This window comes from Acomys minous (genome assembly GCF_964271855.1).
Source record: "Acomys minous genome assembly, chromosome: 20".
Classification (NCBI taxonomy): Eukaryota; Metazoa; Chordata; class Mammalia; order Rodentia; family Muridae; genus Acomys; species Acomys minous.
The window spans coordinates 21360793-21375987 of NC_140502.1; the positions used below are offsets into that span (position 1 = coordinate 21360793).

The window sequence follows — 15195 nt, forward strand, 5'->3', positions numbered from 1 at the left end:
AGAGCAAGGAAAGGTCGGAAGGAGATGAGCAGAAGGCTCTTAAGGAGGAATCCACAGGGGCTTCACACACACAAATACACACGCACACGCGCGCGCGCACACACACACACACACACACACAGAGCTGAGGGAAGGGCACACACTCTCATGACCTAGAGCCCCATCTTTCATCTTCTAGAAGGGTCTCCCACTGATGAGTTTCTCTCTTCTCCTCCCTAGCCACTTTTTTAACCTGCTGGCACCTCCCTCCAAGTATTGGAGGGTCCATTGAGGCAGAGCCGCCCGCAGTTCATGAAAATATGAATGTTTATCTTCATCCCCGAGATGTATCATTTGGCACTTTGAGAATTAGCTGGTTCAAAGGAAGAAACCATGAGAGGGAGAGCCTAATTGCATCATATTCCATAATAGAAGACAGGATTACAACAGGACCACTCCACAACTGGAGAACGGAAATGTTCAAAAATGGAACATTGAAAATAAGGCAGCTAGCAAAAGAAGATTCTGGAGACTACCTTCTGGTCTTAGTTACCAGGGAACAACCGGAAACATCTGCATATATAACACTTACAGTATACCGTAAGTGATCCCCGCCGTCTCTTGCTGAGTTGGGTTCATTGCACTTAACACACACACACACACACACACACACACACACACACACACACACAAGCTCACACTCACACAAATTCACACACACATATTCACATACACACTCACACAGACATATTTTCACACACATTCACACATTCAAACACACAACACAAATATACACGTGCTCCCACACACACACAAACTCACATACTTGTGCACCCACACGGAGAGCGTGGGCTGCATCATGGCCCCTCACTGGGCTTACAGCACTCACTGTAGGACACACCGTGGAAACAGTTCACAAGAGGGGCCTCCTTCCCCTGCATCCGAGCTGCACAAAGCAGGCTGGTGTGCAGGGGAAGCTCTGCCCCACACCTGCTCTCAGTCCCAGGTACATGGCTCTGAGGAGGACCCGGAGGACCCAATAAGGACTGCCTAAGGGACCTGGATCCTCACCAAGTCGGTCTTTTCCCCAAGATCTGGAGGTGGTGAGCACTGTGAGAGTTATCTAGAGATGAGACACTGATCCCAGAACACTTACCCTGCTGAAAGGAATCCAAAGCACGAGGAAGTGCAGTTGCTGAATCTGGGCCACCCAGGGCATGAGTGCTGGTCAGAGGACCAGATGCCACCTGCAGCCACATCCTCGCCTCTATGGCTGGATGCCTTCAGAAGCCCCTGGGGCCCTGGTGGGTCAGGGGTTGTCCTCGTGGACAGGAGGCTTGGGGGAGAGACTGGTCTGTGGGTCAGAGCACACACACAATCCTTCTCCATAAACAGAATCACAGGAATCAAGACAATGAGCAGTGAGTGCGCGCATGTGTGGGTGGAGGAACAAACAGCACTATGTCCTGAACCTTTCTGAAACTGCAAAGCAAGCAGAGCCCGGGACACTCAGAGCACACCTACTCCTGGCCCTCCTGGAGGCTGACACCTTCCTCCTCCTCCTCCTGCTCCTCCCCCTCTTCCTGTTCCTCTCCTCCTGCTCCTCTTCCTCTGGCCTGCTGCTCCTAGGGTCCCCTTGCCCAAACACCAATCACAGGTTGGCCCTAAGGCTGCTGGGAGGTAGGAAGGGTCTTAGCATCATTCTGGTTTGCTTATATATTCTTAATTCAGTTACACACTCACACAGACATGTGTGGAGAAAGAGGAAGGGAAGGCACACGCAACAGCTCCTCTGTGGAACTCACTGGACAACCTGTGAGAGTCAGCTCCCCGTATACCATATGGGTTCCTGGAACAGAACTCAGGACACTAGACCATGAAGCCTTCTTGCTGGCCTGTGGGATTATTCAGGGCTCTCTGGAGCTCATGGCCTATGTGGACATGGAGGTCACTGTGAGACACCTGCGTCTCTCTCTCTCTCTCTGTTACTTCTGTGCCTCTCACACCCTCTTCCCTCTCTCCAGGCAGAGGTACTGCTCCTACCTTGCCCTTCCCTGCAGTGTGTGGCTGAGCATCCATTCTTTAGGTACTGACCCCTGGGCCTGCACTCCCTCCAACAGTAGCAAAGGGCACACGCATAGGTAGAGGCCGAGGCCCCATTATGAGCCAAGGGTCCAGCAGTCAGTGTGTCTGATCCAGGGCTCTTGTGTGACCCACATGTGAAATAGGCCACAAGACAGGACAGAAAGGGTCCTTACTCTGTCTACACTGCGAGGCAATGGGTCTGAGGCAGAAGCACAGGCTGGCAAGCCACAAAGCTCCAGGCTGCTTCCCAGCATTTGGCTACTGACTGGGATTTCATCCCTATTCCAGTGGAGTTGGCACATGGTCCTCCCCTGGTTCCTAGGACCTTAAAGGGGAGCCGGTCCCATCAGTGCCAGGGTGGGCCTACCCTCCCGGGCAGGCAGCTGACGTTTCAGGATGTCGCTGTAGTGACATGTGAGTCCTCTCAGACAGTAGTATGCTGAAGGTGATGTCAATTCTAACTGTCCCACTGGGGAGACCCTGAGACAGCTCCAGGGGGATTTCTGGGGTCAAAGGTAAAGAGATAAAGCTTTTCACATGCATTTATTGGCTCCTGTGCACTTTGCCTGACTCGCCAGAGCAGCTGGGGACATCCACTCCTTGAAGTACTAACACGACAGTACAAGTCCCTACATTCATCCCTTTCTATAGTAGACACCTCGAGCGTGTGTCGGATCAGTTCAGCCCCCACAACAAAACTCCCAGGTCTCTCTGGACAAGAACCATGTCAATCAGGCCACATTCCGCATCCCCCATTCATCATCTGTCACCCTGCAGGACTTCAGAGCTTGGCCTGGGACTGGCTGCACGCTGTAGAGAGAGCTTCCTTCCTGGAATTGCCTTTAGAACCTGGTGTCAATAGCAGTTCTCACGCACTGTAAACAGTTACCGTCTGAATGTCCCTCCCAGATCTGTCAGCACACAAGGCACATGAGGGCCCGAGTTCACAAGTCCCTGTTCTGTGTGGTGCGTCAGTCACATCTGCACGGGAAAACATGCATCTGCAGTGCAGGAAAGAGCACGTGGTCCTCTGTCTCAAAAACAGGATCAGGATCTACTCAAGAACTGTCTGTCTTGCTCACTCTGCTAACAATTTTTTGGGGTCATGACTCCATTGGCTCAATGACCACAAAAGAGCTGAGAGCACAGGCTGTGGTCCAGGGTAACCACTGCACCAAAATGCCAGGCCTGCTTCAGGTCTTCTGGGAGTGACCTCTGACCACACACCCAGACTTGGGTCAGGCTGTGGGATCACCTCAGGGTGAAAGAACAATGGGAAGTCCCTTCATGGAGCACCAGTGGGACAGCCTTGAAAACAAAGCCTCAGGGGACTCATGCTCAGGCTGAGCAGTGGAGAGTGCCCCATCCTGAGGGACTCAAGCACCCCATGACCTAAGGTCAGGCAGCGCAGCCCGGGAGAGCCAGGTGGGACTGCTGCTGCCGTTCCTGGGTCAGTCCACAGCCAAACACGGCAACTCAGCTCATGTGTGGGGAAGCCAGTTCTTCTCCCACACCCGGTGCAGGTGGGCCCAGGGGCTGAGTGCCCAGAGCCTCGTGCATCTGTTCGGGCTCCATCCCTCCTGGGTGGATGGGTGGGAGAGGCCCACGCTGTGAGGAGATGACTTTCCATGTATCCAGCCACCTCACTGTCCATTCTTTCCTGTTATCTATGCAGCTCAGATAAGAGACCTCAACACTAAAGGCAATTATGACTGGGGTTGGGAACATCACACCTACATTGCAATGTACTGTAACCCTCGGTATGAAAATACGTCCATCACATGGCTGCTAAATGGCAAGGAGCATCCACTGGGAAAAGGTACCCAACTGGTTGACAATAACTACACTCTGCTTTTAAATGGAGTCATAAGGAATTGGACAGGAGATTACCAGTGTGTAGCCACGAACCCAGCAAATACCAAAACGAGTGAAGGATATCTCATGGAGGTTTACTGTGAGTAACTTCGGTTTCCCCAGGGTCCCACCTGCCCAGACACATACACATGCTCTGTGTCCGTACTGCACAGCGCTCAGGGCCATGATGTCAGGTTTTGATCCTGAGCTCCCGGGGTGGGATGCCATGTGTTCACACACATCCTGGTAGGCCAAGCCTTCCGACAGAGAGGGGGAAGGGTGCTTTTGTGTGGAGAGGCTCAGGACCACTCTGGGGGATGGAAAGCTAGGGTGGGCGCCTGCAAAGGTTCAGTGTGCAGGGTGTGGGTGGGATCCCCTCTGTGTGTGGAATGTGAGAGAGGCACCTGGGCCTTGTCAGGCCATTGCTCTGCAGCTATTGTAATTGCCTGCCCTGCTTGACACATGATAGAAAGCTAGGTTGTCACCTGACTCAGGGATACACTGGCCTTCTGCACAACAGGATCTTTCTTTGTCCTCTCATGTTATCACGTATCTTCCTCTTTCCTCCAGGGGGCCCAGAAACACCCACAGTGTCTCCTAACGTCACTGAATTCATGGCAGGATCAGACATACACCTACGCTGTCAGGCAAACGGTTACAAAAAAATATGGTATAGATGGCATTTCAAGAAGAGGATGCTTTCAAATCTATCAGACCTATACATCAAAGGGGCTACAAAGGATCATAGTGGACGGTATAAATGCAGGGCGGTAAATACTGCTACTGATGATGAAAATCACACAGAAGTGACAATTACAGTCTATGGTAAGTGGCTGAGTGGAGCCTCAGGGCAATTCTCTGGAGTGGTTTCTGGTTCTATGTGAGCAAAGGGGAGGAAGGAACACCATAGCTGGTGTCCACAGTCACAAGTAAATTCCAATCTTCCGGTGAGATTCCCTGACTCAGGAGACACTCTCTTACCCTAAGCAAGCTGACCACTCCCTGCAGGCTTCGTGAGAGACTGTCCCAAGAACTAAGATGGAGGGCAACTGAGGGACCCACCTGACATTGACCCATGGATTCCATACTCAGCCCCACATATAACGCAGCTTTACACGCACGTGCACAAATTCACACACAAAACCAAAACAACCTAATTATACTTGAAAACTTTGCATCTGCGGTGGTTAATGGGGTCACTATGACCACATCTGGCACCTGGGCTTGTCTCTAGGGATTACCTAGATGAGGGTAACTGTGGTAGGAGCCCCATGCTGAATGTGGGCAGGACTCTTCCACTGGCTGGATTCCCAGACTGAATCAAAACAGAAAGCCATGGGAGCATCAACGGTCATCACATTCTGCTTCCTAACTGGACACACGTGGCCAGCCTCCTCCTGCTCCTGCTGCCCACATCTTCCCTACTATGCTGCACTGCATCGCCTGGTGTTGAAGCCCAGACACACCCTTCCTTAAGATGAGGAGAAAGTGTGACAGGGACCAACAGGCCGCCGACCATGCACTGGGGATGCAGAGGAAGGAAGAGCCAGAGTTCAAGGGCATCTTCAGATACACAACAAGTTCAAGGCCAGATTCACCTCTGTGAAACACTGCCTCAACAGAGCAAACAGAGTATCAAGGGAATGAAAACATCTTATTTTGATATATGACTAGAATTGCAGAAATGTAATAAATAATCACAAAAGAAGAATGGAATGCCAGCATTAAAGAAGACAGAAAAAGTTAATGGAACTGAGAATAAAAGAGCCCTACTAAGAAATCAAGTAAATGAAGATTTCCTTTCTTCAAAAGACATGAAATTAACATGACCATGGGGAAACAAAGCCAAAGAAAGAGATACTGTGAATAGTTCAGAGGGATGTGAAAAGGCATTAGACTTGGAGAGGACAGTTAAGAAATGCGCTGAAAATGCCCATGCTAAAAAGCTGAAAATGAAGAAGGGATAGACCTTCACACAGAGATGCTAAAATCAACTGAGAGGTAGAAGGCAATTATGCAGACCTATCACGTGTGATGGGAGTAAAAGTATAGTTGAAACTCTCCCCAAAGAGAAGCCGAAGTCTGGGTGAATTGCACCCGACACGTGCAGAAGATCTAGGACATGGAGACGTGGGTCAGTGCTTAAGAGGTCCTGCAGCTCTGGCAGAGAACCCAAGTTCACTTCCCACACCTCTGTCGTTCAGCTGACAACCAAGTGTTATTGCAGTTGAGGGCATCTGATGCCCTCTTCTGGCATCCACACTCACCATTTATACATGGTCCACACCCCCACACGTGAACACACATCGTATTCAAACATAAGAGAAAAGTTTTAGATATAATAAAGACGTAAGAGAAGCCCTGACAGCAATGCTCCCCAAACTATTGCATGAAACAGGGAGGGGGATGGTTCCTCTTCATAACCATCTTCACTGGACTTACATCCACCCAAGGAAAGAGCAGTGCTGTTCTGTGAGGACAGTGTCAGCATATGGGGATGCAACCCACATGTGCATGTGCACAGCTCCATCAGGGCCAGGACCCTGGACTGAATATAAAGACAGGAGGAGAAGGCACAGGCATTGGCATCCATGTCTCCTCTCGTGGAGAGTTTCCTGCAGGCTGAACCCCTCCCTGTTCCCAGAATAATGACTTCCTGCCCTTTTGATTCTGATCAAGTCCTGCCATGTGGCTGGTGCCTCAGCTCAGCTCCCATGCTTCTGTCAAAAAATCAATTTCTGGGAGATTAATATCCTCCTCCTGCTCAATGAGCATTTCCTTTAAAGTCCTGTTAGATTTCCCCACAGTTGCTTGTCCTGTAACATTGGAAGATGCAGCTGTAACAGTTTCTAAGCCATAGGGTCAAAAATACTGTTGCACTGTACTGGATACATATGGCTGAGCATCACAAGCTTTAATCTGCAAAGGCATCTTTAACATAGTCAACATCTCTAATAAGGGCGCAATGTCAGAATCTTTTCAGAATTCAAGGCAGAAGCTCATTGAAATTCAGAAGATGCATCAATAGCATGATGTACCAACACGTATACGTATCTTCATTCTCTAAACACTACAAATAAAACACGTAGTCTATTGTATGCCGTTGCTCTAAGTTAGCAGCAATAACCAGAATCTGGATTCTTAACTCAATATACTGTATCTTGACGGGCTGCCATTCTAATTCCCCACACCTTTGTGGATTTCTCCCATGCGGAAGTGTCCCCCTTGATGCCATTGCAAGTTGGAGAGTGCATTCCTCTGAAGGTTTCTATTTCGACTCAAAGAATCCTCCAGCCTCTGTTCTATGGCCTGTGACCTAGAATCTGTCTCAGTCCCTTTTTTCTCCAAATCTGTCTTATTTTGTTCCCTCCTACAGAGGAAACAGAAAACTAATTGTCACTGAAAACACAATTTGCTGATAAGCGAAGCAAACTCATATAGAATGGAGATGTACTGTGATACTGTGATTTCCTACATTTTCAACACGGGAAATAACTTTTTAAAAATGATCTCTCCCCCCAAAGGACTTCACTTTCCTAATTTCAAGACAAATATTTCCCCTATGACTTCTTTATACCCAGCTTCCTGTCTCGGGTTCTGTTTTCAAAACCGGCTCAGACACCTGGGCCTTCATAGTTTTTAGCTTGAGCTGCCCTTAGCCCCACCCCAGCCATTCACTGCTGCTTAGACCAAGCCTTAAAGGGCAAAGCCTCCTGCCATGACCATACTGCATGAAGGGTGGTCCTACCTTGTTACAAACTGTTTGCTGGCTTCTCAGTGGTGTCTGCTAGCCAGCCCTGCAGTGGCTGGCCCAGACAACTGTGCTCTCCACCTGCCTCAAGTGCCTGGACTTGCCCAAGAGAATGCTACACAGCTCTGGCCTCCACCTGCTCAGCCAGCTGTTCATAGGCCATGTTCCCCTGGTCTGCCAGCCACTAAGACAGTTCTTAACGGGTCCATACCTGCCTTTCTGACCTGGCTCCCATGTCTGGAACTTTTGGCCTAAGCCTGAATCTAGTGTCCTAATCTTGGATTATGTGGCTGACAGTGGACATCATTATGGTGTGGGATATTAGTTGTACCCCTGTTCCCAGAATAACAACTCTGAGAGTCCAAATATATTTACATGCACCTTGGCCATGAACTTTGTCTTGTTCTATGAGTAGCTCAAAGCTTAATGTCTCATTTATTCAAATCTACGTTCTGTGGCATGTCTGGTTAATCTGCTCAGCCACCATGCCTCTCCTCCTTGTTGTTCCCAGATGAAGTTTCACTTTCCTGGCCCTATCCCAGAATCCTTTCTTCCTACTGCAACTCAGGTGACATATCCATACAGTACACAAGGAGATTCTCTTCACACTCAGCATCCTCACAGCAGCTGCTTGCCACTCTACCACACCAGCCCCAAATGTTCACTGTGTCCCCTCAGACAAAAGCCAAAGTGAGCCCTTCCTTCCATTACACTTCTCAGGAATTTGTTCAGAGAAACAGAGGTAACTTGTTCAGGAAGAATCTACCGGCGCCTTCTGATAAATGTTTGTTACCCAATCCGATACCAGTGGGGGCAAGGACATACCTATGCAGGAATTGAACACTATGTTAAAGAGATCAGCAGATTTGGTTCCACTTGCATCTAGGGATGCAAGGAGGGGTCAGTCCTTGACTCTCAAAGATGTAATGAACCACAAACACAGAGTCAAGACAGAGATCACGTAGACATCTCAAGAACTATAAAAGACCTTGGGTAGGGTTCACCTTCATGATAAATCCACAGACAAACTACGACAGGCTAACTGATGGCCATAGCACACACATGCACACAACACTGCAAAAACAATAGCAGAGGCAGCAGTGACATCGCTTCCTCTAAAATCAGGAGTGAGAAAGGTTGCAGGCTCTCTCTAGTCTTACTCAGTGTAGTGCTGGTCTGTTTTACAAGAGCAACAAGGCCAGGGAAAGACCCAAAGGGAAAAGTGGACGATGGGAGCAGTCAAGATAGCTCTATCTGAGGACAAACGGTCTTGAGGTTAAACGATCCTGAAGATGCCAACGAAAAGCTGTCGATGATAAACAGTTTGAGGAAGCAGAGTCCACACAGTCAGAAGCTCCTCTGGGTACCACTTAGTGTAACATCAAGAGAGTATTGGCAGATTGTCCTGTCGGCTCTTGTGTGTTGGGAGCTGAGTCTGAGACAGACTCAAGTATGTTAATTCCAAAGTCCCGCTGACTCCGACCCACGGACAAGCTGGCCCCAGTGGATGTGTAACAGGGAAGAAAGAAAACAGCAAACAGCTAACGGTGTCAGAAAGACACTGCTACTGCCAGTGGTATTGCTGTTGGTAATGGTGCTCGTCATCAGGCCTGAGCACCCGAGAGGGATCCCCGGATCCCAGTTAGTGATGGGTGCAGAGGTGCTCGTGGAACTCACCCCTTTCTGCTCGACTGTGGGATACACACCTCTGTGCCTGGGAGATGCCAATGGAAAATTCTATCAGGAGACCACACGGACATAATGAAAAGACTTTGATGTGGGAAAAAATGATTGGTAGGGAAGAGCGGCACCTGAAGGGGGAAGGAGGGAGACATCAGAGGGCTGAGGTCAAAACAACCAGAAAACATAATGTGCATGGATGACATCATCAACAAACAAGCTGAATTTAAAAATCATTCAAAGGGATCTGGAGAGTTGGCTCAGTGAGGAGCGAGTTCAATTGTCAGCACCACATGGCAGTTCAGATCTGTCCATGACTCCAGTTCCAGGGAATCAGATGCCTCCTTCAGGCCTCCGTGTGCACAAAGCAAACACATGGTACACAGAAGTATGTAGGAGCAAAACACACATACACACAAAAGAAAACAAATGATTTAAAAAGCATCTGGAAGAGCCAGATATGATGGTTGCACACCATTAATCCCATGCTCAGGATCTCCCAAGCAGGTGGATCTCCAAGAGGTCCCAGGCCAATTCAGTCTACACAATGAATTCTAGGACGGCCAGAGCTACATCGAGAGACCCTGTCTCAGAAAAGAAAGCTAAATTTAACGGGATTAGAAATGATTTTCAACAGTTGAGAAAACAGTCACAAACATCTTTCTGACATTTCAACAAGGAATGGAAGACATCTGAACAGTCAAAGTGTCTGCCAAGTGTGTCAAACTTGACCACGGTGGACAAGCAGCACTATCCACCCTTCAGAGCAGACTGATGAGCACCTCCTCCTCATTATGAGAAGTGTGAGTTCACCTTTAGGAAATGCTAACATCACACACACCAAAGAACTGTTTTACACACAGTTCTTCATGACTGGCTATCAGTAAAAATTTGAATCACATATGAGCCTTATGTACCCATATCCCCAGGTCATAAGAAATATTTCTCAGGAGAAAAGAGGCCACAACAGGAAAATGCTTAGGAAGTCCTGGCATAGAGAGAGATGGTGCAGGGATGAATTCAGACAGCTACAGCCACCTGCTTGTCAAGGAAGATGTCAGAACATACAGTGGAGGAATGACACCCTCCCAACAAAAGGGCAAGGGGATCTGCATGTCCACACCAGGAAGAAGAAAAGAGACCCCCACCTCACACTCTGTACAGGAGTCAGTTCAGGGGTCTGGGACACACCAGGAAGCCTGGGGTTTGCTCCCCAGCAGCGCATGAGCCAAGCATGGTTGTACATACAGGTGCTCCCCATCCTTGTGGGTAGAAAAGCAAGAGCATCAGATGTTTTAGCTCTTCCTTGACAACACAGCAAGTCTGACCACCCTGGCTTACCTGAAACCCTGCTTCAGAAACATTCCCAGTGGCTTAAAGATCTTATGTGAGGAAGAATGGGGAAATAGTAGGACCCATAGGGTCCTGGAAACCTACAAGAAGAACTTTATGACAGGCAGATCTGGGTCCTGGGGTCCTCCTCAAACTAAGGCACCAGCCAAGGAGAATATAGGCAGTAAACCTCGAACCCCTACCAAGACCTAGCCGACGAACATGGTATTCTCCACCGTTGAGTGGAGAGTGAGATCTGACTCTCACACGAACTCTGGTGCCCTTTTTCTGACCCTGTCCCATGGTTGGGGAGGCCTGACGGCACTCAGAGGAGGGATAGCAAGTTACCAAGAAGAGACTAGATATCCTAAGAGCATATATAGGGGGAGGAGGTCTCCCACACTCACAGACATAGGGGAGGGAGGGAAGAATGGGAGGAAACAGGGGAAGGGCTAACAATCGAGATGCAATACAAATAAATTAATAATTAAAAAAAGCCCTTATGTGAGGCATGAAACAGAAAGACCTACGAAACCTCAGGAAGAACTCACAATATGAGCGCAGCAAAGGCATGCTGAGAATGTGTGGCAGAGCAGAGAGCAACAGGCAACCTTGGCAAGGAGTCTGTGAAATTTCAAGAGCTATTATAGCAATCATTATAATAAAGCAACAGTCTTCATAATGGGGGAGGTATATTCTTATGCAAATAGGACACTAATACTGAGAATATATGAAGAACTCAAGGGGCCCAAGTATGACTCGTTGGATAATCTGCTTCCTATGCAAGCAAGAGGACCTGAGTTCTGATGTGCAGCAATCATGTGAAAGCTGGAAACAGTATGTGGATCTCAATTCTTCTCTTCTTCCCTATGCACACATGAGGATGTGCAGCCACTCACACATGGACACACAACAACAACAACACACACACACACACACACACAAAGAAATTCTGTCAGAACAATTCAGGAGTTTATTTTAGTTACTTCATTTTATTTTATGGAAATAGCATTTTTTCCGTATGGATGTGGCTTGCCTGGAACTCACTACGGACACCAACCAGGCTGGCCTTGAAGCCAGAGACCAATTGCCTATGCACCCTAAGACCTTGGATTAAAGGTGTATACAACTACCACCTGGCACCCTAAAAATGTAAAAGAACAAAAGTCTATCTTCCCATAAACAAGTGGCATAATGGATGGAGAAAACACAAATAGCCATCAAGATCCTGGGAAACATTTATCCATGGAGATCACAGGGCCTGCCAGTCAGACTGGCTGTGGAGAGAGCAAGTGCTGATACGTGTTGGTTAGGGTGCTGGGCAGAAGGAAGATGTGTGTACCGCACAGTGGACTTTCTATTACTGCACCTGCCCATCAGGACTGAGGTCCATCAACACCTAAATCTATAACCACCATATCATTCAGCTGCCCCTCCCCTGGGAGTTTACCTAAGTCGGCACATCAGTTACCTGCACACCCGTGTTCACTGTGGCACTACTGAGAATACACATCCATACATCCGTGTGCGTGCATATGCATACACGTATGTAAGTGTGAATGTGAGGCCGAAATGTCGGGGCCGGGTACGTTTTGCTGGGTGAAGTGGATGAGCAAGAATGCATGGGGAGAAATGAGAGTAAAGATGTAGGAATGTGAGTTCCCTTCAATATCCACATAGGAAAAGTCCTAATGAAACTATTGTGTTGATGACAGTTTAACATGAATAAATGTGAAGGAATCAGAGGGGGAAACCTCATCTCATGTGGAGCATGTCGGGAGCCTGGGTATTGAAGAAGTGTATTCCAACAGACAAATTCCAGAGTTAAGCCAGGGCATGGCCTAAGTGTCCTGGGCCTCGCTCACTACAAACTGTCTCGTGGGGGGGGGGGGAGAATGTGGGCCCCAAGAACTCCTGAAATCTGTGAGAAAGGACTCTTCTCAGTTGTCCTCATCCTCTGTTTGTCCACAGAGCTGCTAACAAGGCCTGAAATCCAAGTTGATTTGAGGACTTATAGAAAAGGAGATACTTTAAACATGACCTGCCATGGAAACGGCACTAGAATCAGCTTCTCCTGGTGGCGGGATGAAGATCCACTGGAATTGGAGCCTGGAAGGATGAACATGTCAGGAGACAACAGGAATATTGTCATAGAAATGCTCACACCTGAGGATTCTGGGATATATAGTTGTTTGCTCTCCAATGACACTGACTCTATAAGGAGTCACCCATTCCAACTGATTGTGAACAGTGAGTGACCCCTCATCTCTCCTCTTAGATTGTACTGGAGGATTCTCTCTTATCCAAAATCACTATTATTATTTCATGATGACACGAGACCCATGGTGCATGTGTGGAGGTCAGAGAACAGCAATATGAAGTCGGTTTTCTCCTTCCACCTCTACCTGGGTTTCAAGGAGTGAACTCAGATCATCAAATGTGTGCACTGAGCTAATGTACCCACTGTACCATCATCTCCAGGGTCTTTTACTGGGGGAATTTGCTTTTAGCGATGCTGTGACAAATTGATGTCAGACACAGGCAGATGACAGACTATCTGTAGAGACACCCATATAATGATGCATGGTACCCTCCACTACAACCCCACACCTGGGAGAACGAGGCAGGAGAGTAGGCCAGCCTGGGCTTCAGAGCATCCCTAAATTGTTAGTGTACAAATAAAACCCAAACAGTAAACCCAATTACTATGTGGCTAGGAGGTAAGCTCTGAGCCAGCCCTGTGACCCTTGGTATTCATGGGTAACTGGCTCCAGGAGACCTACAGATATCAGAATCTGTGGGTGTTCTTATTTCCATGCAAGTCTCTATGTCATCCCACACACAGTGCATCATGTTCAGATTGTAGCACGTGACACAACACCAGGACTAGGCAAAGAGCACCACTCTGTTAGTGAGAAACGATGCCAGGAAAGGTCTGTGCCGTTTTTAGTGCAGAGACAACTGTTCTGAAATGTTTGTGCTGTTGGGGTCCTTTTGTTTGCTTTTGGAGAACAGTGTCCCATGCAGACCAGCATCCTCACTGGAAGGAGATGATGACTGTCCGGAACTCTGTTCACAGTGATGACAAGACAGAGACTACTAGGCTTAGGCTCTGCCATGGAGCTCTGCTGAGCCCTGGTGGTCTTTCCTGAGCTGTGACAAACTCTGAGATGGGCTTCACAGTGATGTAACTACCTCTGAGTCACCCATCCTGTTAGTCTCACTAAGGTTCCCTCAGCCACACTCAACTCAGCTGTTCAGTTGGTCTGTTGTAGCTGCCATCTGTGTGGTGGAATGGCATCTCTTCACAGCTCCCAGGAAGAGTCACACAATATGATCCCATGTGTAACTGAGATCGTGAAGGGATCATATCCTGGGCAAGGCTTAGTTCACTTAGCATAGTACCCTCCAGGTCCACCCATGGTCTCAAAACACAGACTCTACTTCTTTCAAAGCTCAACGGTATTACAGCGTATGTGTCACATTGTCTTTATCCACTCATCCACGGATGGACACTTAGGTGCCATGTCTTACTTCCTCTAGTGATAAAGCAAGGAATATAAATACATGCTATCTCTCCAGCAGATCATCAGTCCCTCTGTCTTTCACATCCCAGAGTGGGATTGCTGGATCACACAGCTGAAAATGCCTTTCATGAGCAGATAAGTCTGTTCTCACAAGGCCTAATTTATTGTCTGTTTATTGTTGCCACCTCTGTTTTTGTGTCACAGTCAAGAGGGTCACACTCAAACCCAACATCATGGAGCTTACATCACAGAGTCCCTTGTAAAGTTTTTATAGCTCTAGATCTCGTATTTAGGTCCTGGATCCACGTGAAGTCTATGTTTGTATACAGCAGTAAGGAACAGGCCTTGGCCATGTCACAGGCCCTTTCCTGAGCATCCTCTGCACATTCAACTCTTAGCCTACTCGCAAGATCAATGCACACAGGGTGGACCAGGACAGCAGACTATTCTGATTGGTGACTTTCTTGTTCAAGTTTTGCCGGATTAGCCGGTGGTGGTTTTGGTTGTTTTTGAGATGTGGGGTGATAGGACTTAGCTCTTCTGCCTAGGACCTCACTTGCTAGTCCAGCCTGCTCTTGTGCTCATGGCAATGCTCTTGCCTCAGTCTTTTAATTCTTGGGGTTATATAAATGAAACCCCATCGACAGGTCCATATTTCTTTTCGTGGTTTTAGGTTGTTATTGTTTTGTTCCTTTGTTTGTTTGTTTGTTTGTTTGTTTGTTCCCAAGACATCATTTTTCTGCATGGAGGTCTGTGATGTCTACTTTTATATCAACTTGACCCAACCTAACTCATTTGGGAAGATGGAACCTCCATTGAGAAAATCCTCCCTTGCACCTGAGTGGCCTGTGGTGTAACCTGTGGGGCATTTCTTGATGATGATTGATGTGGGAGGGTCTAGCTCCCTAGGGACAATGCTGAGCCAGGGGAGGTGGTCCTGGTTTGCCTAGGAAAGTCAACACAGTAAGCCAGGAACAACAGCAGCGT

The 15195-nt window shown here is 48.1% G+C and overlaps 1 protein-coding gene across 3 annotated transcripts in view; it reads left to right on the plus strand.

Annotated features, from left to right (window-relative positions):
- The window catches only part of LOC311591352 (cell adhesion molecule CEACAM1-like), a 35751-nt gene that overhangs the window by 3793 nt on the left and 16763 nt on the right, over positions 1–15195 (plus strand). For 2 of the 3 annotated variants that reach the window (XM_084770869.1, XM_084770870.1), the window contains exons 2-4: positions 3740–4018; positions 4489–4743; positions 12653–12931. In XM_084770869.1, coding sequence (XP_084626995.1) covers positions 3740–4018; positions 4489–4743; positions 12653–12931 — 813 coding nt within the window. Of the gene's footprint in view, positions 1–219; positions 580–3739; positions 4019–4488; positions 4744–12652; positions 12932–15195 lie in introns of all 3 variants that reach the window. The other variant, XM_084770871.1, reaches the window with a different exon arrangement.